This window comes from Acromyrmex echinatior, chromosome 11, assembly GCF_024713525.1.
Source record: "Acromyrmex echinatior isolate Ae372 chromosome 11, ASM2471352v2, whole genome shotgun sequence".
Taxonomy (NCBI): Eukaryota; Metazoa; Arthropoda; class Insecta; order Hymenoptera; family Formicidae; genus Acromyrmex; species Acromyrmex echinatior.
Genome location: NC_141862.1, coordinates 8,492,117 through 8,516,364, shown reverse-complemented (window position 1 = coordinate 8,516,364; position 24,248 = coordinate 8,492,117). Strand labels below are relative to the sequence as shown.

At 31.8% G+C, this 24,248-nt stretch overlaps 2 protein-coding genes across 3 annotated transcripts in view; both read right to left on the bottom strand.

The window, feature by feature from the left end:
• Positions 1 to 15,741, bottom strand: part of svp (COUP transcription factor 2) — a 305,103-nt gene extending 289,362 nt beyond the window's left edge. The window contains exons 1-3 of the mRNA XM_087410975.1: positions 15,212 to 15,741; positions 14,259 to 14,375; positions 13,713 to 13,802 (exon numbers count right to left, since the gene is read on the bottom strand). The gene's annotated coding sequence lies outside the window, so the exon portion shown is untranslated. The remainder of the gene's footprint in view (positions 1 to 13,712; positions 13,803 to 14,258; positions 14,376 to 15,211) is intronic.
• Positions 15,742 to 15,894: 153 nt separating this feature from the next.
• LOC105149652 (sorbitol dehydrogenase) lies at positions 15,895 to 23,841 on the bottom strand. 2 transcript variants are annotated; one of them, XM_011062217.2, is made up of 8 exons: positions 23,499 to 23,841; positions 21,886 to 21,919; positions 21,060 to 21,220; positions 20,212 to 20,375; positions 19,667 to 19,851; positions 18,057 to 18,235; positions 17,682 to 17,803; positions 15,895 to 17,314 (listed from the first exon to the last, which is right to left on the bottom strand). In XM_011062217.2, the coding sequence occupies exons 1-8, from the start codon at positions 23,550 to 23,552 to the stop codon at positions 17,161 to 17,163; spliced, it is 1,053 nt and encodes a 350-aa protein (XP_011060519.1). In that variant the 5' UTR covers positions 23,553 to 23,841; the 3' UTR covers positions 15,895 to 17,160. The 2 variants fall into 2 exon arrangements, with proteins under 2 accessions (XP_011060519.1, XP_087267103.1); XM_087410977.1 differs by lacking the exons at positions 21,886 to 21,919; positions 23,499 to 23,841 and adding an exon at positions 21,475 to 21,605.
• Between the last annotated feature and the right edge of the window lie 407 nt (positions 23,842 to 24,248).

Below are 24,248 nucleotides of genomic sequence, written 5' to 3'. Positions count from 1 at the left end.
AATCTCTAGTCTCTACTAACTCTTAAGATGACCATATATAAGAATTCAAATATTCGCAACATAAAAGTAACAAGAGTAAAAAGTAGGAAGAGAAAATCTCGGAGGCTCGGCAAAAGTGACAGAGTTATCAAGCGGAATCAGATTTCACGGAGAGTCTCGCTTAAAGGAGAGGAAGTTCGAGAGGGCGGCGGAAGAGGATCTCGAGCGAGTAAGAAGCATTTTATGAAAATTATCTTCAAATAAAAAAGTAAAACAGATAAAAACTAATGTATGCGGGTGGTAGTGGCAGGGGTGGTTTTCTCCGGCGCGATTTACATAGCGGGGCGCCCGGCGACGTATAGCAGAGAAAGCCGCTCCTTAGAATATATCGACACGCCTTTATGTAGAGTACATAAAATTGCTTTTACCTTCTATTAACAATTCATATTTCTTGCGCAAGAGTCGCTTGCGATAAAAAGTTATTGGCGCGGAGATTTCCGCGGTTCTCCTTGTGTACGTTGCCACACCGACGACGCTACGACGTACGCGGGAGGCATCGCGCCGACACGACCACGGCCGTTAAACCGCAACCGAGAATACCTCGAGGCGCACGTAGCTGCCATGGTCGCGATAATGCCGGGGATCTCCTTAATTGAAGAGTTCTTCGCGGAAACCGTTAAGCCTGTTTCTCTTGCAGCCGCGTATTCTCACCGGCATTCGTTGTCGTGCGCATTATATCTCGAAATTATATTCTTTGCTACAAGATTAAAATTCATGGACACATCCCTAATTCGCAAATAAATTAACTCCAGTAATGACATAAATTCTGTTTCAGTATGTTGCCATCCACGTTCCTCAAATTATGAGAAAAGCTTAAATTCGAAACCTTCGCTAATACAATCTGGAATATAAAATTCTACAAAATTCCATTTTCTTCTTATTATTAAGGTAAAAACTCCTTCCTTTTTTGCTCAGAAGAGCTCATCAATAATTTAAAAAAAATAATTTGCCTACGTTAATAATTGATTTATAAAAATCTATTATGCGAAAAGATGAAAGAAGTAATTTCAAGTTTTAATTCTCTCGTATGAAATATATAAGAAAATATTATCTCTGTTGAAAAAATATATTATAATAAGCAGGCAACCGTTACGATTAATACGATACGTGCGTGACTTTTCACGCGCAATGATTTAACCGAATCACAATACGAAATCAGGAAGCATCTCGCGTTTCCCTCCCCCTTGTTTCGTCGTTTCCGGGGTGAGTTTTAAAAGCAGTAATTACTTCCGTCCGTTTTGTTCACTGCCCTTAATATCCGGAACATTACGAGACCTAAATCCAGGTGGTCGCCACGAAAGTCGTCGCGAACTATTGTTTCCGGTCTCTGGATTATCGTGTCGTTTCAATTCTGCGCATCGCCAGGTGCAATGCTGGTAGGTATACATGCACACATGCACGATCGCGTAGTTAGAACTTCGGCGAACTTCGCGGAAGATTACAATCGACCTCATCGCATGTTATGGTTGCAAAGGGCAGCAAGAAGCAATCGGCTTAAATAATTCGACCGAAAATGTATTTTGTATCGGAATAAACATAATATTCTCTCTTATTGTTAGTTATGACATGTGAAATTTCAATTCACATATATATGATTGCAAATTTAATTGACACATTTGCAATTCTCGAAATTTTAATTCAAAATATCGAAAGCGAATAAAAGCTAGCAGACCGTCGCACACAATCGATACTAACGCGAGGGTATTGGTCGAAAGGCACGCTGGATATCGATTGCAACCCCCATCTTGAAAGTGGAGGCCGGGATTCTGACCGAAGTCACCTTCGCAGACTTCGAGAGCGTGCTTGATATCATGTGCATGAAACCGTAGGTCGCGCGAACCATGCTCCTTTAACCGCATAAACCAGAAGATTGATTTCGTTCTGGCAATCATTTATTTAAGATTTTTCAACCAATAAAGCAAATATCACCGGATGCATTCGAAAAATATTAGTATCAATCGGTACAGAATTACTACGAAGCCTCTCTAAAATAATTTATAAATTAATCAATTTAATTAACGTTATGAATAAAGATTATAAATCATTATAACATAATAAATAATATCAAAATGATGATCAATAAAGCATTTAGATAAACCGAGTCGTAGTAAAGATTGCATTTTTAATTAAAAAAAAAAATACGTAATAATTAATAATCATCATGAATATACTATAAAATTCATTGGAAGATGGCTTGCCAAGTATTTCCGAGATTCCTACAGTCACGAAACGAGACGTGCGGTCAGATATTTATGTTACGAGCTAAGAATTAACTTGCTCGCAGAATCTAGTAGCCGGCGTCGGGCTGCGCTCGTAATCCGTCGGGCGTCGATAAATATTGCTCTTGGAAAAAATAGTGGCGGTTGTGTACGCCGGTAGATAGATACACGGTGAATGCCCGCGATGAATATTCGCGCGGTAACTGCAAACGCTCGCGCGCGATGGTAACGGTAGCTGTAACTTATCCACTGAATAGAAGATGCAGTAAACGTTACGTACGTCCGTAAACTACGTGACGTTATTGCGCGAATAAATCGCCAGCGCGAGCGAGCGAAACCTTACAGGCATATTCCCAGATCGTAGTTGCGATTCGCGTCACTGCAAAGCCTAATTATATTTTACATTTACACGAAAGGTTAACATTAACAGGCACTTCTGCCTGCTGGCCTATTCCGGTAGCGGATAAAAATGTTTCGCGTGAAGTTAAAGTTCTATATTGCGTTTATGTGATAAAAAGAGAAAATAATCCTTTTGCGCTTTTACACATTTCACACAAGTTATATAAAATATGAAAGGTCCGCAAGATATAAGTACTTTTAAGGGGATCCTAAACTGAAGACCAAATACTTGATCGAGGTCGATAGTGCGGACTCTTTTCATTCTAAATTCGATAATAGACATCTTTGATTCATTTTTCTTACATTATATTATACCTGTGAAAAGACATTAAAAATGTAAAAAAAAATGCGTCGAATATATTTTTTCGAAAAAACCAAATATAATGCCATAAAAAAGAAGTAAAATAAAAATAATATTTCAAGTATCTTTAAAAAGTCCCATAGAATACAGTTCTATGAGTGGTATCTTATGTGTCGGCATTGATGTGACGATGAGTGTAAATTGTGGTAAACAAGTTGGGATTTTTTAATCTTTTTTTTACATCGTCGTTGCAAACTCAGTGAAATGAGATCGTTGTTGAGTATATACTATTATATAAAAGAGAGGGATGGATGAGCAAAGGGTAGAACCGGTGGTTAGGGACGCTTTGAGCTTACCGCAGCTTTGTGGATGCCCCTTGTGGGTTCCGCGTCTGCATTTAATATTGCCAAAGTGCTCGGGCAAAAACGACTGAATTATGAATTACCCGAGAAACGAATCTCGAAACATTGTGCATACGATTGTCCAGTTGCGAATCACAAATCAGTCATAAATAATAATTTTTTCATTACAAACGATAGGAAGATATTAAAAATCGAAATATTTATCAAAATTATAAGTTGTACAGTAAAATTGCATAATACTTTTCAATAGGAAAAACAAAATCGAATAATTTAGGAAAAAATATCATTAAAAAAAATCAATTTTCAATTTTGTATTTTCTTCATGTACATAAATACCTTTCATAAAAAAAAAAATACTGTGAATGCTACGCTATTCATCAAATCAAAATTTTACAAAAAATACAATTACCTTAACAAAAACTGCCGCAATTCTTAATTTCTGTGTTTCAATTATATAAATATAATTCATAAAACATGTTCAATAAATTACAGTAATGTAATATACAAAATTATAAAAAATTATTTAAAAATATTATATCACAATTTTCATTAAATTATTATTAAACAATACAAAATACATTTTGCCTACATATACACTCAAATCTTTACTAAAAAAATTGCTATTTGAATTATGACATTTTTCGTTCCCAGGTACGATATGCAATCTAAAACGCTTTGATCTAAATGTCTGCCCCAACATACGCGCGCGTTGCATCCTTTAAAGGAAAAAAATATCGTTCTTCATTTCCTAAATGGATGATGTTATAGACACCACTCTCTCAAAAACACCAATAGTATCACTTGCACGTACTATCTTTACTTCGAAAATGCCGCGCTAATTATTATCAAGAATAAAAACGGAAATCGATGCGCTGCGCGTTCCTTGTTTATTACTCTATAAATGTCAAAAAAGGTTAAAAGAGTCTACCTAATGTCAGAAAGGGTTCGGTTTAGTTCTGTCGAGACTCGGAGGAAATGTCAAGACCTTTTCCTTCCTACCTCTCTTCGATCGCTCATATAACTCGCGCAGGTCGTCTCGGCCCACGTATGTAGTTTTCAACGCGCCCAGTCATCGATCGACGTACGCGTTCTCTTAGCTTCAAGTTGACAGAGCAGCATTTAATATCCGGTGATGATAAATAAGCGTAGCGAACCGAGCCTTAAGCGAAATGTCCAAGAGGCGAGACGCATCATATCCAAGAGTGAAACAATAATATGAATAATTTTGAGATATCTTTTCCACATATACATTTAAAAATAAATTAAATAAAATAATTAGATACATATACACATATATATATATATATATATATATAATATATATGTTTATATATATACATATATACATATATAAACGAGTAATTAAACACTAATTAAAAATTTATTAATGCTTTGTTAATACAATGAAATTTCAAATTATGGCAGTTTTTTGTTGAGATATTGTAATTGTTAACTAGATTTGAATTTTTTATTAAATAATTTCTTATTAATTAATGAATATGAATTTCTTAGAAAACAATGGAAATACAGTTTTAGCAATAATTGATTTTTATTATTTATATTGATATAAAAAATATGAATTTCTTTAATAACACACTACTTTAATCGTATATTACTTTTAATAAGATTTTATGACTTCTTTATTTAAACAAATTAAATTTCAATCCCAAATAGATACGTTTTAACGATGAATGTTACTTCATGCTTCGTAACGTAGCACAAAGTCAGTTGTGTCAGTAATCTATCTCGGTTCGTTTAATAGCAGCATTATCCATTCTTCATTTTGAATTTATATACGGTCGCGAAATAACAGTATAGCTTTGCAAAACAACAGGTTGGTAGTGCAATCCGGTCGAACGCTATCTCTTTCATTCGCGCTTTCATATCTACGCGTACGCATCTATCTGTCCACACAATCGCATGAGTGCTTGCACGCTTTGATCATCGAATAAAGAGAGAACGAAGGAACGAATGAGAGCGAAAGGAAGCGAACGTCCATTTTTCACAAGCATATAAATGCGAGTTATTAATACGCTGGTATTGTACGGCACAGAGAAGGTAATTAGTGGCCAGTTCATCAGTCACTCGGCCAGATCCCCCGACGGTCGAAGGAAAGAAGATCTTGCTCGGACCTAAGCGAGAGAAGCCTAAGTTCCCATCCTTCTCCCAAGGTTGTAAGAAAGATTAGACGACTAATGAAACCACGGTTGGCACGAGAAGAATAGAGCGAACCGAGCACGATTAACGGAAAAGAGAGAAGACGAAAATGAAGCAAAGCAAAAGAGAGAAATAAGAAGAGAGAGATCGCTCTCTTGGCCCTGATTAACGTGAATTGTAGTTCGTGCCTTGATCACCTGTGCTCCAAATTTTTAATTAGGCATATCAGCGATCGATCTCTCGGATCAGAGAGAAGAGATGGTAAGATGAAGTGTGAACAAACTAAAAGAATATGATATACCTGAGGGATAAAGGGATAAAGACACTTTGAAAAGAATATTTATTCAAATTAAACTAAAGAAGCTAACGGTTGGCAATACTTCAAAAAATTTAATCAAAATCTTTAAAACGAAAGATACAATAAACTTTACCTACATTTATTTCTTAATTCTCAATTATTATAATTAAACTAGAAAAGAGAGAGATAAGATTTATAATCTTCAAATTATTCAAGATTAAAAATTAAAAAAAAATCACAATCTTACGAATTTTCGAAAAGAAAATCATCTTCGAATCTATTAGAAATTCTAACTTTGACAAACGTCGTAACAGATCCGGATAAGCAACGTGTCATGATAAGCAACATCTCCTCATCTTGATAAGCAATACGTATTTATGTACGCGAGGGAGATATTAATGGTAGCCGCGTTGGGACTAACGCTCATCAGTAACTACCACGGGAAGTTCAGGTCCAGGTCGACGTATTAGCTAATGTGTCGTCGCGATTACCGCACCTGGAGTTAGTTGGCCAGTCGTGCAATTGGCGGCGTGTCGCATCTACACGCGTGTCCGGACACGGCCGCGCACGCGTTCATACCCACATGCACGTATCGCCCCGAAGACAGGAAACGTAGAGCGTTGATTGGCTGTCCGAAGGCGGTTGGAGCCGACTGCGTGACCTCTGACCCCACCCCCGTGGGGCGCGCGCACGTCTCCAACCCCAAGGAAGTAATTACCTTGCTACCCGCGCTCGATAACCGACGCTATCGGATGCTCCGTTCTGACGGCCGGATGACGTGGCCGGGTCGCCTGGGTGTTCACGAGCACGCGCCCTCGACGATACACACACACGTGTGTGTGTGTGTGTGTGTGTGTGTGTGTGTGTGTGTGTGTGTGTGTGTGTGTGTGTGTGTGTGTGTGTGTGTGTGTGTGCATGTGGAAATTGAAGTCTTAGGGCACAAGCACACGATAGACAAAGTGTTGACCAACTGTTATGGATAACAATTAAAATTGTGTCGTACCCATGTACGCGATTACATACAGGTCAAGGATTCTTTAGATTAAGTATGCAGCAAACTGTATTATACTGCAGTAAATCACAAAACCGTAAAATCATCGGAAAGCAAATTAATAAAATAATTAAAAAGAATCATCTACAAGAAAATCAAAATTGATTGCTGTAAGCTTAGAATACACTAAAGTAACTAATTAAAATTTTGAAAAACTATATTGCATAAGAAAATTTAATCAGCTTGGTAGAAATTATTTCCTTGGATATTAAATTAAGCTATAACCTTTCATACAGTACGACGCAAAGTTACCTCCGCTGGTACAATCTAACTTTCTTCTTCTTTAACAGAGAAAATTAACGATGCTTCTATCTTGACAGAGAGATGAGATAATGGGATAGTGGCGAATATACACCTTCTTTGATGTGAATAAATAAATACACGCTCGTTAATACGTAAATGATCGTAAGTCTTGTATAATCAATCCTTTCATCTTCACGTTAACATTATTATAACCTGCTAATGTTCATTTAGGCTAAACTGTTTGTTAGTGAATGTTAATTCAGTTGAAACGTACATTTCAGAAACAAAAATTTTAATTCAAAATAGACATATATATTATTCATATTCACATTACTTTATATTTGATCAACACTAATTAATTCGTTATTAATATATCTGTTTGCAATATTTTACTAAAAACTGTAAAAATTAAAAAATTGTGATTATTAATTATTTTAATCAACTACGTACATAATATTATCACAAATAGTATTATCAATTAAAATACGATTAGTAGTTCTTAATAAATGTTAATTGAACATATGATATAAATATTTTATATAATAATATATATAATATTTTATTGCAATTTACTCGAAATTATTCTGTATGTAATTTTGATTGTTCAATTAAAACGATGAACAATGAATCAATGTACAAGTGATGGGGGTGGCTTCGGCTGACGCAAGTGATTTCGCCCACGAGAGTGACGGGGGTGGATTTCGCGGCGCAAAGTGCAAGAAGAGAATCGCGCATAAGGTCACGCCGCGGGGTTACACCAAGCAGACTCCTATTGGCAGGCCAATGCCAAGCAAGGTTCGCGATTGGTTGAAGGTCGTGGGTCGCCTCACCTACCCCCAATCCAACGTGACCTCCCACGCGAACTCGCGAGGTAGTAACTGCCACCCTTCTCCAGATTTGGCGTTGGGGGTTGCGCTGGTTCGCGCATTCCAGCGTATCGAGCCAACTGTGCAAAAATCCGGCCGAACACGATATTTTGTTCGATGCGTCTGATAGCAAAGAGATTAACTACGTTCAAAAGGGAATAAGCACTGTACTTTCCCTATGCAGAATTTAATTCTTCAAAAAAGAACTCTTTCTACGTTTAAACACTATTTAACAATATTAAAAAAAAAATAATTTCGAGTGTAAACTTATATTCTATAATACATAAACTCTGAACAGACTCGACAGAGATAAACTTGAATTCTCTAACTTCCAACTTCCAATTATCACTTCCTAACTCCTAAACTACTATTATGTCTTAACTCTCAATTAAAATTTATACTACTTGGAGAATCAGTAAAATTAAAAGATAACGAGGACAATTGTTTGCTATATTCTCTTGTTTCTGACTTATCCCTTTAATAATCCACTCGAGGATCGAATGATATATGCTTGCCTCGCGATACAGTTGCTATCCGAGACAGAAAAAGTAGGAAAGAAGGATGAACTAAAACGAGCGTAAAGTCATAATGCCATTCATCAGACGGAGGACAACCGGCAAACCGCGGCAATTAACTTCCACCGAGGGCTTTTTTATCATGCCGCAGTATTATTAGACAAGCGGTCAACCCTCAGCGAACACGAGGGTGAAAATGTCATGCCGCGCAGATGCGTTAATCCAAATTTAGTGCGATATAAATACAGCAGATTAGAGCGATTGCTCTATTTTTTTTATTGTCTCCGTGATCCATGACAGGATATTATGAGGCGAAAAAATTACGACTGAAACGAGGCGTGGAGATAATCGCATTATATTCATATCATAAAAAACGATCATAATCAAAAGATATGTTTGGATTTTATTGAATCAAATTTCTCAATTTAGAATTTACTATTTGCATACCGAAAGATTAATTTGATTACGAAAGTTTGCGTCTACAGAGTCAAAGTATTCCTCATCGAGATGATGAAACAATTTATATATTATATAAAAATCTATATTATAAAATATATATTATAAAAAAATTTATATATTATATGATACTGTCGTATCATAAAAGTTGATATAACAAATAATTTAAAAAGAATAAACAAAAATATCAACATATAAAATATATACATGATGAATTTCGATGAAAAACTCCTAAAAAATAATGTAAAAACTCTTGAAAAATAACTTTTATCGCATGTTGTATATTAAATTAATTAATATTGTATAAATTACCACGATAGATCACGCAATGTCAAATTTTTCATTAGCATATATAACAATTGGCATTCTCCGCGGCTATACGATATTCGAACCGTATAATTAAATCTGAAGCGTGGAGGCTAATTACAATGGCCCTTCGCAAATACGTCGCTCATTACGATTTAGTAATTGTTCCGGCGCGTAATAACGCTGGTATCTGTACAGTATTATTGTTCGGTGGGGTGTTATTGCCTGAAACGCGTATAACATAATTACTCTAACGCAATTAGGAGTGCCGCACATTGGTCTGCTTCTTGTCTCTGAAAACGGACCGCTCTCTCGACACAGAGATTGGATTAACGAATATTATGGGCTAGGCTCAAACTTTGAAAATCGATACCACTATCAACCGCGATTGTTAAATTCTGTGCAATCATAATTATGGATTTTTAAAAAGTAGATTGAAACACAGATTTGTTAAAAATAAAATTTTGCATTTATAAAACTTATAATACCTATGATATATAAATAAATAAATAAAGATATATTTGTGAAATACATATTTATTTTCATAAATGCATTTGTTATTTATTTGTGTAAATATTACAAATGTATATTATTTTACATGTATCTCCCCCTGAAAAATTAAAATAGATTAAATATAATTATTATTATATATAATCGTCTAAAGATTGATCTAAACGGGCTCAATTTCTTGAAATCTGCAAATGAAAATTACAAGATCATTGATATAATTGATATTTTTTTTACTTATTAAAACTAATTAATTGTTCACACAGCATTCACTACATTGCAGAGAAATAAGGAATGAGATCAAAAATAATTTATTCCAGATTCAGCGTCTGTCAAAATAAGAAAGAAAATATAGAAAATATATATTATATAATAATTCAAATTCCGAGATCAACATCATGATAAAACATATATTCTTTCCGCAGATAATAAGTTCTGTATAATAAAGAATTCTTTTTAAAAAATTTGATTTGATCTAATTCTCTGCGATACTCTTCCTTCTTATTCGAATCAATTTTTAATATGATTTTTCTTTTTTATGATTTTATGATTAAGATATTTGACCTCGCAATTTGAAACACTCAAATTATAAATTATAAATAACCACAATTAAAAAGCGTGAAATAAAAAGACTTGTTATTGCAGCAAATATACTTCATAGAATGTTGCATGCATCCTACAAAGGTATATGGCGTGCGTTAAGTCCTACAAGGATACATTTACGGGTAAAGTATTAGGTGACGATTATGCAAGTATTCCTTTCAGTTTTAAGGTTTCTGGCTAGGATCTCTTCATACTCGGGCGACTTACAACTGTCAGACCGCAAGATTGATATGAGAACACCAGTTTCCGCTATTGCTAAAATGCAGCCCTAAAATATCATAAGGCGTACGTGCACGTGTACGAAAACCGCAAAGTCAAAATAAACTGCATGTATTAACTTCTTTCATGTGGAGCATCGGCTTTACATATGATATTCTGCAAGACGGGACTACTGTCCAAGCGATAGAGACCAAATAAGGGAAATGACAATTGTTGGAATATCAAAACGCTAATTACTTTAATAAATAATTACAATTTAGACTTTATAAAAATATTTCATCTAGAAAGTTAAAAATTCTAAATAAGATGATGTATTTATATAATTAATCTTCGTCAGAGAACATCTCTTCTGAGATATCATATAATTCTGAAAAAAAATTTTAAGATTATATAACAATAAGTGAATTTAAATACACAGCTGGCATAGATAAATTTGCAAAGCCAAGTTACTACACAGAAAATCATATAATGTAAATTTATAACATTTTTATCAAATTTTTGTAATGCTGCTAAATCTTCAACTGAAAAAAAAAATAGATACATGATAGTTCAATAAAATATATGAATGTGGATATTGTTAGTGACTGTTTTAGAAATTCCTTACTTAACGGATAACGAAGAACGGAATCATTCGCAAGTCAATCCAATTGGACAGACTCAAAAGCGAACAGCGACAGGCAAATACAAGCGATCGGTTATCGAAGCGATTAAATGTATATATCGTATCTGTCTCTCTATCGGCCATGCAAATATGCGCAGGTAAACTCGGAAGCCACGCTTTCCAACAAGGAAACACCAACCACGTCAACGTGGCCCGCGTGGCGAGCGTTCGTATGCACAACCGGCACCGTCCTACTCTCGTGGGAAATGCTGTCGATTATATTTGCGCCATAGCGAGCGCTATGGACGCACAAGATACACCGGAGTTCCCGGACGAACGGGAATGGTAGGTCCATCGTCCTCCTGCCGAACCTGCTGTTTGCGCCGGCACTCTAATTAATTATCCGCTGTCTCCGATAATGTAACACGAAGCGCGAAGTGCGCTCCGGCACTACGAATATCCGAGATTACGTTTCGACTAGCGCGAGCAGAAAATTTTACACTCACATAACGAATAAGTAACCTCTGTAACAAGGGAAATTTTCCGCGATCCTGTATTTCCAAATAAAAATTTCCATTTTAAAAATGATTTCGGAGTTAATACATTAGTAATTTGCAGTTAAAGTACAAGAAATTTATCCGAAAAGTACTGATTAATAAACAATATTAATATATAAATTGTTCATCACTCGTAAAATTGTCAATTGAAACATTGAGTTTCAAGTAAAAAAATTTAAAGTATCATTATAAAAATACTTAATATTAAAAAATAGGATTTTATAAATAATGTAAAAAATCAATTAAAGTACAATACATATATAGATGCGTGAAAACATACTTTTCTATTAACATAGTAAATTTATTAGATTCGCCAATATATTTAATCATAGAAATAAAAAATTTGTGAGATATGTAATAATTTTTATCTCGAAAAAATAATCTTTCGGTATAATTTCATTAATTATGAATTAATTAAATAACTTATTATTAAAGCCATTCACATTTGAATTCATTTATCTGTACAATAACAAAGTGAATATGTAATTTAAACAAAGCAAGTGTCCGTTTTAAAGCAAGATTTATTATTATAAAAAATCGATAGGGATCAAAATCAAAAGGGAATAAAATCTTCGGTAACTTCTCAGTCTTGTTTTTACTTACCAATGGCAAACGGAACGTACGAATGGAACATATGAAAGTTATATATTTGCGCTCACCCACCGAATGGACAAATATTCGTCGAGTACTATACCACTCGATAACACGGGGAGCTAATAAAAGAAGTCGCGCTGTTCCATTATCAAAGCTAAGAGCTCGTAGCTAACCGCTTGTGTGGACTTTGCAAAGTCCTTCTTATGATAGCGACAAATCAACAAATTAAAAGTTGTTTATTAATGTTAATGATTATTTACTAACAATTTCGTTATTTCTATATATATATAAAATATTCCTAATTTTAAATAATATATTTTTCATGTAAAATCAAAATTTTTACTTTTTATTTAACAAAAAAATTTGTAAGGATAGCTAATTATATTCTTTGACTAATTATTTACAGTTACATCTATCATAATATGTAATCCTCAAATCAATTTATAATTAAGCAAAGTGACTTTAAGCTAATGACTAAAAACTAATGATACATACTCGGTAGTTTACTCGAGTATAACTGAAGAACTTCGGAATGAATGAGGTGGAATAAATGGTAGGTCTGAAGTATGCACTTGATAATGTAGAAGGCTAATAGAAGAAGTCACGCAGTGCTATTGTTAATGGACAATACTGCAGATGGTTAAAACGATTTTCATCGTCCTATGCTCGCTATTCAGTGCCAGTGCGCAAAACCACTTAACGTTTCTTTGTACTGATCAATATGAATTAGTTGTTGGCAAATCAAAGTATTTTATCGCAAGAATATCGACCAGTAGTATTTCGTTATATGTTAATAATATTTAATTATATATCGAAAATGTACTCCATATCAGAGAATAAGTGTATGAATCCTTTATTTTAAATGATAAAATATTCCATAGATCCATTGTCAGCAAAATAGAGAATTTAAATAATGCAATAAGACTTCCAAATATTTTATAAAATGTATGATAGCTTTTAGTAAAAGCAAAAAAAGTTTTACTTATTCTAAAATGCCAGAAATATTTTTTTAAACATAAAGCTTTTCGAACATAAAGATTTTAATAGCAATGTTTTTAAATATATAAGCTGTCTTTCTTAATTTTTATACTATTTCTTATTTTATATTGCAAAAACAGTTTAAAGAAATGATATAGTACTAAGCAACATGCATAAAAGTTATAAATCATGCAAAAGTATTTAACCTTAATATCAAAAGAAATTTTCTATATCTTTAATAATTTTATATATTTTAAAAATCTTAATATCAATGAAAAATAAATGCTTTTAATAAAAAATATTTAAAATCAATTTTTTAATCAAAATTAAATTCATTTTTTATTTTATTTTTCAAATAAGTTATTGATATTAATGGATAAGCACAAGATATATTTACTTTTGATAAAAATAAGGTTAAAATTAAGAACTTTTAGTGTTTACCTTCATTTCAAGTTTGAGATCCTTTCCAAAATGATATAAAAGGAATTCGCAGTGAAGATTCTATTTGAATTGCTTCATGTGCTCCGATATCTATAACAATACAAATCATAAGAAATTATAATATAAACGAAGTATAAGGAAATATATATTGTTACGCCAGTGCCGAATCAACACCGTAGATCGCCACTCGTGAAGTCCTGAAAGTCGCATTGCCCAGCGACACGTGGCTCTGTTATTTAATAAGATTTGGACGCGAGCTGTCGCTACGCTCGGACGTGTCTCTCGATCCGCTTATTCTCTCATCGATCGCGCGCGCGCGCGCGCGCGCGCGCGTGTGTGTGTGTGTGTTTGTGTGTGTGTGTGTGTGTGTGTGTGTGTGTGTGTGTGGAGGGGGGTGTCCTGTGTTCATTTCGTAATAAACTTTTTTTATTTTTTTTTATAATATTCGTGTTGTTTCTAGGAAGTATGTGAACGCGTTCTCGAAAACGTTTCCGCGAGCCGGACGCCCGGGCGTAACAATATCTAAAGTAAAATGTAAAAACTTACACAAATTGTATATTTCCTATTATTACATTGTACATTATGATATTTCATTATATAACTTTCAACATCATTGTCCCAGATTACTTTTAAATATCAATAAGAGATTCTCTTTTCATTATTCTGCAACAGAAATAAACAGAAATTTGTTAAAAATAAATCCTTTATATATAAAGTAATATAAAATAATAGAATATTAATTTACATGAATTATATATATAATACATAATTTTCATCCATCTTTTCCTTTTGATTGTTATTGATAATTAGCACTAAAAAATTGTATAACTAAGTTTTTTTTTAGGCTCTTAAAATTTTTAACGTACAGAATTTGTTATATTAAAAAATTTCCATCTTTATTAAATATCAGGTTCAATTTTTTTGAATTCCTTGAATTCATAATTTATACTAAAATCAAAGATATCATCATGTTTCTGAAGATTTCAATCTGCAACAATTTTCGAAATTCATATTCACCAATCAAAAAACTTTTGTTTATAACAATCAAAGGATTCTAATATAATTTAATAAGGCATAATTTTCTTATTTTTTATATAATTATATAACTAAACATTCCATTTATCTACACATATAAAGTACTTTGCACAGTTATTACATGCCAAGTTTTTTATTATTTAACAATCTAAATAATAAAAATACATAACGATATATATTGTATTATCTTAACTAAATTTTTGTTTCCGATATTTCTCACATATAAAGTACGTTATTTAAAAACCTTCGTCAAATTCGCAGTCAAAGATGTTTAACACAAATTTCATTTGCAAATTGTATGCAAGCAAAGTACTCATCATTTAATAGTTCCACGATTCAACTAACATGAATAATCGACACTATAGACACATACAACTTGCGAATTCGGCAGTTAAAGCTTGTCTTGTGTAACAATTACGCTGAATTACGCGAAATTTGTACATTCAATTATATGTCGAACGTACCAAACGATGTTAAAAACGCCGCACGAACTCAGACGTCACGCCATTTGCAAATAACGGTCGAGTCATGTGACCACGATCTGCCTATACGGAAGCACCAAGACGATTCCATAGATTTTGAACGCAGCGGTCGATGAAATGCTGTTGGAGACCTTCTGTGCCGAATATAACGATTAATCATGCTTATATATATGACACGTACGATTATACCAAGCAATGATCGCGTCTTCGTGGTATCTCAAGTAAAATGGCGGGTGCTTGTTCGCAAGCGCGCAAACAATCATCCAAACGGTTCGGTATATTTGCGATATTCGCGTCTATCAGCCGATTGCGGGCAACGCTTGCATCGCGATAAACGTCTGATACGGCGCGGAAGACGTTTATAATCATTTCTGATGCGCGAGATTCGCTCTTGAACGGTAACGAACGTGAAAAACACGGAGCAACGCAAACACAACTCATCCATTTGTCGCGACGCGGCCATGACTGACTGCGAGTGGCGCGAAACCACCGAGCTACGACGTCTGTGATTGGTGGACGTCCGAACGATGAACCAATTACGTCGCGACAATTAAATCTAGTCACTTTCGTTTCGCGCCTTTTTGAGTTACATGGAAGATGAAGTTTTATTCAATTTTTGAAAGCAGAAAGGAGGCAAGGGAAATAAAAGTAGAAAATGCAACGAATATTGCAGCAAAAGTTATTTAATATAGAAATTAAATTCGAGATGTTTCTTAACAATTGCTGAAATATCGGATATTCGAATTGTTCACGAACTATGATTGACACGCAATGGTTGTATCTTTCAACGTGAAAGAAAATATTCTTATAAAGCAACAGATATCTAATTTTTAAGTGTATTATATAATAAAATATTGGAATATTCTATTAGAATAATTTTAATAATAATTGTAAAGAATAATTATCTAATATAATCATACAGAATAGGTATTTTAATATCCTATTATTATTTATATTAGAATGAATACTAGAATATTAGAATATAATTTTTATTAAAAATGAGAATATGAGAGAAAGAAACAATTATATCGAGGCATCCTTTTGAAGCAAAAAGATTTGGAATAAAACTTCATCGCTTACATAAAATATATTGTTATTATTCTGAAAAAATATATCAGCTAACATCATTATTAAATTCAGCAGTCGTTTCGAATATATCGCCACTCCTTTTGAGCCAAGAAGACCCTATACGATCAATAATACTGATTAGAGTAATGTTGAATAATAATACTGAATACATACGACAGTATGTCAATATTTTCAATATTCTTACAACCTTATACGATCTGTATTATTGACAATATATTTCACGTTAGTTTTACATACTATATCTATTGCATTGTGACACACTGTGATATGGATCCTAATAAAACGATACTGATGCTCGAGAATCAAAATCCAAATGGACTGGATCACTGGTCAGTATTCTACGTCAATCCATCAATATTAACCGCACACAATCAGTCATTGTCAGAATTTGTTAATACTAACAGTATTATTGACCGTGTAGGATCACTTTTATACGCGTTAATAACATACATATTTTATGCGATCTCTATATAAGCATTTAGGAATATTTCTTACCATTAATTGCCAAGATACATTATGTATTAAAAGATACATTATGTATGGAATTTACACGAGACTACATTATGAAAGATTCAACATTAAAACATTGCCAATCTGCGATATATATATGCATATATATTTTATATATTTTATATATATAGCTATGTATCTGTTATATATATAACTCAATATTTAAATATTTATTTTCCATTTCTCCATTTTTTTACCTTAATTAAATCAAACATCAAAGAGATTAAGAAGATTACTTACATAACTAAATTCAGTTTAAAATGACGCATAATATAAAACCTTTCGCGTAATATTTCTCGCAGAGATTTATAATTGTATTTACTGTAATTCGTTTATTTACAGTGAATCATAACTTTGATAGCTCCACCTGCTCCAGTTCTACAGGTCTCAAATGCTTGCTTGGTTTCCTCTAGCTTGTAATTATGAGTGACCAACGACTTCACGTCTATCTTGCCAGACGAAATAAGGTCCAATGCATCGCCATAGCTGTAATGTGAAAAGAAAAGAAGATTATACAGAATAATCTTCTATGAAGCGCAAGATAATTAAGATAATTTATCTATGTGAAGACTATAAATAAATTAAAAATTAGAAGAACTCCTTGAGAAGCTATTCTGTACATGTCTACCAATTTTTTTGCCATACAAAATATTTGTGCAACGATATATAACAATATTGACAACTATCAGTGTGTCACTAAACGTGTATAAAATAGGAATCCTGATTTTTTTTAGAATCATGATCTATTTCTCTTAATAATTAAATTGGTAAATTATCCTCACATTTAATTTAACACGAAGTATTAATATGTACTTTTCCTGTTTAACATATAATTTGACTAATCGAAACTTACTCATTTACGTATCGGAAAACACCTCTGATGTCAACTTCTCTTATTAAAGCGTTTATTAGTGGAATTTGTACTTCTGGAGCACCCATTCCCACTAACACAATGACTCCACCAGATTTGGTTGCCTAATGTACAATACAAATACGATTTATAATCTAATTATTAGGTGTTGGAATTAATTCGTAGCGTTTTTAATGAAAGAATGTTATTTATTTCACATGAGCATTAAAAAATACATTAATGAAAGTACTTCCCATCACTTGTAAAACGCTACGAATTAATTCCAACACCTAATACTTTAGATTGTCAACTAATCTTTAAATAATCTAATTAATATAAATAGTTTAATTTAAAATAAGGATATATTTTGTAGCTTACAAGAATCGCTAAACGAATCGAGGATTGTGCGCCGGATGCATCTATCGTTCTGTTAGGTTCACCCTCAAAAATTGCATGAATATCAGTCACTGTATCCTCCTCCGATCTATCCTTTTGCACCAGATACGTGACGTCGGCGCCAAGTTTCTTCGCTATGTTCAGTCTACTTTGCAAGATATCTATAAACACAAATCGCGCCTACTTACATCTCATTTATAAGTTGTATAGGCTTGCATTTAGAATTCTTCAAAAGAGGACTTGTGCTACTTGTAAAACGTGCTTTGTGTTATCTACAAAAGAATGGAAATATATATTACGAAGAAAGATGTAGTATCCTTGAAAAAACAGCGCTTTACGTATCAATGCGTAGTTCAAATTTGCAATAGAAAAATAACTACTTGATGACACACGATACTTTGTAACTGCGTGACCTCGACGATATACTTTCTTGTTCCATAGGTAGTATCTATCATGCTAAATGCTTCAGCGAAGCCTTATCTCGCGATCGACATTGCAACATCATTATTACACCATATCTCCAATGTAGATGTTTTTCTCTCATTCGCAATTACGTAAATGCATTATATAACTTGATCAACTATTTATGTCGCTTCACAAACAAATTTACGATAAATTATACATCAAAAATTTTGTTATCATGACGTTACAAATGCAATCGCTACAGAATTTTCCATTAAGTGACAACGTGTATCATTTTATATAAGAAGTTTCCTTTACTTCTCAATAAAAAAATACTAAAATGTTATTTTGATACATAATATAAATCAGCAAAAAATTTTTTAAAAAATGACTGAATTTTGATATCGCAATTAACTTCATAAAACGCTAAAAAGCTAATAACGAAGTTTTCTTTTACTGAGTCAAAATAAAACTTTGTCGTGCTATTTCATTTATATCATGATAATAAACAAATTCGGCAATTATACTAAATTATATCAAATACAGTTTTGTGATTGATATATGACATTTTAAGATTACTTAAATGATAAATATAAGAACCGATTATGAATATCAGTCTACAAATCTATTTTTTGAATTGCGATGACTTTAACGAAATTACGAGCAATCAAAGACAAAATGCTTCTTTTATATAATTCGCAATAACTTAGTAATAAAAAATCTTAGAAACATTTTTAAAAAACGATTATGTAGAGAAAACTTTTACGTTAGAAAGTCGAAAATTTTCACAAAATTTTTTTTATACGTAATAAACTCACAAAGTGAGAAGAAAATTTCCCATTTTGTTTAGTTCGTAATTTTCTATACGTAAATATTATCAAACTCATAAAAACTAAAAAGACATGAGTTTTCAAAAGAGATTTTTTTAAGCTTTAAAATCCTTTTTTAAATTTAAATTTCGTTGTTTAACGATATTATAAATTGTTTGAATTCGTAGTGCTACGAACTTTATTCCAACCTTACTATACTTCCTTATGAAATAATATTATCTCACACTTTTTATATATACTTCTTTATAATGATCATTTGAATAAAGATAAAGAACTGTTGACTGAAGATAAAGAAAATCATTAAAACGTAGATTAAAGTATTTGTTTCTTTTGTTTCAAGTTTTATCTTTTAACACATACCTGTGATAACTATTTTCTTCGCACCCATGGCTTTGGCTACCAGCAAGGTCACCAAACCAATCGGACCAGCTCCCAGAATTAATACTTTAGAACTGATTCCGACCTCGCCCCGTTTACAAGCGTGTACTCCTACCGATAATGGCTCTAAAAGCGCTCCTTCTTCTAAGCTTATATGATCGGGCAATCTATTATAAAAAAATCATAAATACAGAAATTAATTTTCTTTCCATCTGCGACGACATATTTTATCAATTTGTTTCATTTTGAATTCAAAAAGAGTTTCCTATCCAATAAACACCCAATAAACTAATAGTAATATAACATCAATGTTATAATTTCCTATTCAACAATGTAATTGTTAACAATGTTACGTATAATATATACTATTACTTTGTTGGTCAGGAAATTATAATATTAATGTGATATTGCTATTAGTAATTATTACTGGATAGCTATCTTGCATTTACATCATTGTTTGCACTGTCAGTTTTAATGTAATTATATGTAAGTATAATCAACTATTATATGCAATCAATTATGTTTACTTGAAACAGAAATCAGCTGCATGTTTGTAGAAACGTCTTAAGTTGCCGTGCACAGGCGGAGTTGCACAAAAGACAACATCTTTGCACAGATTATAACGTCCCTCTTTACAATGTGAACATATCCTGCAAGGCACGCCAGGTTCAATAGCAACGCGATCACCGATCTATAAAAAATAAAAAACAAGAAAATGCTAAGAATATATTTTATAAAAGAATAACCATTCTTCAATATTAATATTAGTTCAAAAATAACGATAAAATCATGGGTACATTAAAATTTTTTAGAGAGAAGGAAAGTTTTATCAATTCTATTATTACATAAACAGCAATTTTTTGTGTTAATGAATTGTTCTTTTGAATACTGTAGAGATTAAAATTGCGTTTTTTGATATTTTAAGACTTCACCTGGTTCCTGATTTTGAATAGGAAAAATATTAAATTTTGTAAATCATAATTTTTTTCTCCTAAAGAAAGTGTAAGTAAAATATACTTATTACAAACAAATTGTGAATGTCATTAATCTCGATACTATTCTGTTTTTCGGTTTAAAAACTTTGTCAGAAATTTTTTCTTCTGTATCGAACATCCTACTAAAGCTCCATTTAAAGTCCCAGAAATTATTTACATGGCCATAACGAAAGCAAAAAATATTTTGTTACAATAAAATATTTACTCAGAATCGAGAGAAAAACTATATTTTTTGTAATTAATAAAAATGAAAAAATTAATAAAAAATTTCAGAGCGAAATTGAATCCTCAAATCCCTCCTGCATATATATTTATGGATAAAGTAAACACATACATATATATATATATTATATATATATATATATATGTGTATGATATACCTTTAAATTCATAACATTTTTTCCAAGTTTGGCAACAGTTCCAGAGGACTCATGACCAAGGATCATAGGTTTCTTCACTATGAAATCGCCAATTCTGCCATTGACAAGATAATGAATGTCCGACCCACAGATTCCTACGCATCCCATTTCAAGAAGCACCTCTATAGAAAATTACAATATTTTTTTATTATGATATATTTCCAACTTACTAAAATATAAAAAAAAACATCTAGCTTTTAAATTCTTTTTCCAAATTGTCAGTATTATGATAAATTTAATTGATCTCAAAACATACTTTTAAGTTTCTTTATCTCACTTCATAATTTTAGTTTGTTTTTGTTCATCAAAAGATTAATATCGAAAATTTAAGATTATTATAAATTTTTCCAACTTATTAAGATGAAAATATACGTACAAAACGCTCAACAGTTTTAAATTGAAATTAATCTTCTTAATTTATCAGTATGTATCTGGAACAGCATTGCGTATAATACTTCGACAAGCGTCATCGCATGTATTAATAGATGTCGATGTAAATTGATTCACAACAAAGTGTTACGCAATCGGATAAAAAATCCTTCTTTTACATTTTCAATATAAACTGAGTTTTTACGGAACTTTCCTCTCTAATAAAAAATAATATTATCTAATAATGTTGATTAATTCACTAATACTTTTTTTTATTAAGAACAGTATCATTTATTAATTATATTTCTCAATAATACATTTCTTAATAATACACATTATTGGAATTTTTTGGTGATGTTTTTTATCAAGGCTAATTAAAAAATAGTAAATATTGATTGATAAAAAAAGCATATCTTACCATTGTCTTCTGGTTCCTCGATACTCGTGTTTTCCTAAAACAGGAAAAATTATCCATATCTAAATCACAAATATATTTGAACGACATTGCAAAAAATCACTGCGCACACAATAATAATAAAATAATTTATAAAATTTGACATTCTAGAAGTTGACATAGAATAGTCTGTTATTTCAATTTTGCATTTATCTTTTATGAAATAAAAATACTGAATAGCAAGAAAAAGTTAACAAAATTCCATAATGTGGCAAAAAGAAGTTGTTTAATGCAGATACTTAAATGATTTAAAAGGTCAATCCGTTAATACGGAGAGACATCTACAATCGATTTATAAAGCAACTACAGTCTTACGTGAAGTTATATTTAAGAATCAGGATCAACAAGTGATTATAAAAATAATAATCTGAATATATATATATATATATATATATATATATATATATATTCAGATTATTATTTTATATATATATATTTTAACAAATTTGAATTATGCTAGTAAAAAAATTTATAATCTTATATTTACTATATCGTATTAAATAAGAAAAAAAATTGTTTGCAGTTTTTGTTTTCTCAAGAAAAAGTTTTTTTTTTTACTCTTTGTGTTATACTTTTACATAAAAAATTGGTGAATTGAAAAAATTGATAAAGATTTATTTTTATAAAATTACTAGTTTTTTATTTTCAAAATACAAAATTTTCTTATAGAAAAATGTAATTTTTTATATTACTTTTTTATTTGCATAAAACAAAATTAAAGAGAAATGACAAGAATAGCACATTAATCTGTTCTTAATTTTTAAAATTCAGTGTTATTAATAAAAAAAAGATATTCTTTGTTATTTGTTTCAAAAAAAAAAACGTAAATTAAAAACTGATTTATGTAGTGTTTCAAAGGATAAATACATCTATAAGAACGAATATAATGTATACTTTTATTTTTTAATTTTCCCTTAAAAACATAATAATTTCATAATCCTAAAATCTGTAAAATATGTGATAAACTAAGCCATCTATGCAGAATACGATTTAAGAACAGCTTTTAGTATCATTATTTCAGAAATTATTTTACACTTTACTTGATATATCAGACATACATTTCAGTTTGCCGCATATTTTACAGATTTCAAGACTACGAAATTATTCTGTTTGTACGGATTTAAAAAATAAATATGTATCAATGTATGTAAAAATTTATTGCATATCATTTCATTTGACGTCGTACAATACGGCGCCTCGAGATAGTCGAGCCTTAATTTGATAACTAAAGAAAAATCAGATATAACATATTATTATAATTTACTATATTAAAAAAAATTGTAGTACGTAAATGCGCTAACTCGGCTAACCGATTATATTAAACTGATTATATTAAACAAATTATAAATTTTTCATTTTCTTTACAACAGTTGGTAAAATATAATTTATTTTTTAATTATATTTTTATTTTTTAATTATATTTTGAGTCTTACTTGATCCTTTTATTTTTGTCTATTAAGTATAAATTAGGCTAATAAAAGTTTGTAGATTAATCGAAATAATAAGAGTGTATTCGATTCGAATATGAGCAAGCGCAGTTGTGCAAGTTCAATATGCTTCCGCAACGTGGTACTAACCAGGCGTAAATCGTTGATGCCATACAGTATAGCAGAGAGATTGTCCTTAGCCATGATTTTTCAACGGAAATTCGAAACAAGTTTAGTCTTCAGCCGTGATCCGCTTGTGCCAAGTCGCTTCTGAATATCTTGATAAGCACAACGCACGAAGGACTCGTTCGACGTTCAAGAGAGAACTTGCTGCTATATATACACGCGTCGCATTTATACGTATGTACTTGGAGTTATCAATGTGGCCTTATTATCGCCTGCTAGACTTTATTTCGCCACCACCACTCTCAACATTCTTCACGGCGCGAACTTATTGAACAGTCCAATTTGTTCATATATTTCACAACTGCACCATCAACCGTTGACAATGCCGTCACAGAAACACATTGTTCGGAACAAATCGATTTATACCGTATATGCAGTCCTACTTTTCCTTCTTATTATCAATCGGCCGTATGTCCAGCTCGCGTGTTGTATTTTGTATTAAGACAGCGAAATGTGTAATAGAGGAGACAAAACAAAATACATAAAACAAAATACCCTCTCTTGATGATGTACCTCTACAGAGAAATGCTCCTTTCGTACTCAAGACTGAACTGTCGCTTTTTTAAGAACAACGAATTTTTTCCTAAGATCGGAAATTTTTATCCTATACCTATATTTAGGAAAAGTATTTCTCAAAATTCTTCGATTGGTTCGATGTTTTAAGAGAAGGGATTTCATTATACTTTTTAATTAGAAAGAACTACAAGAGAAATT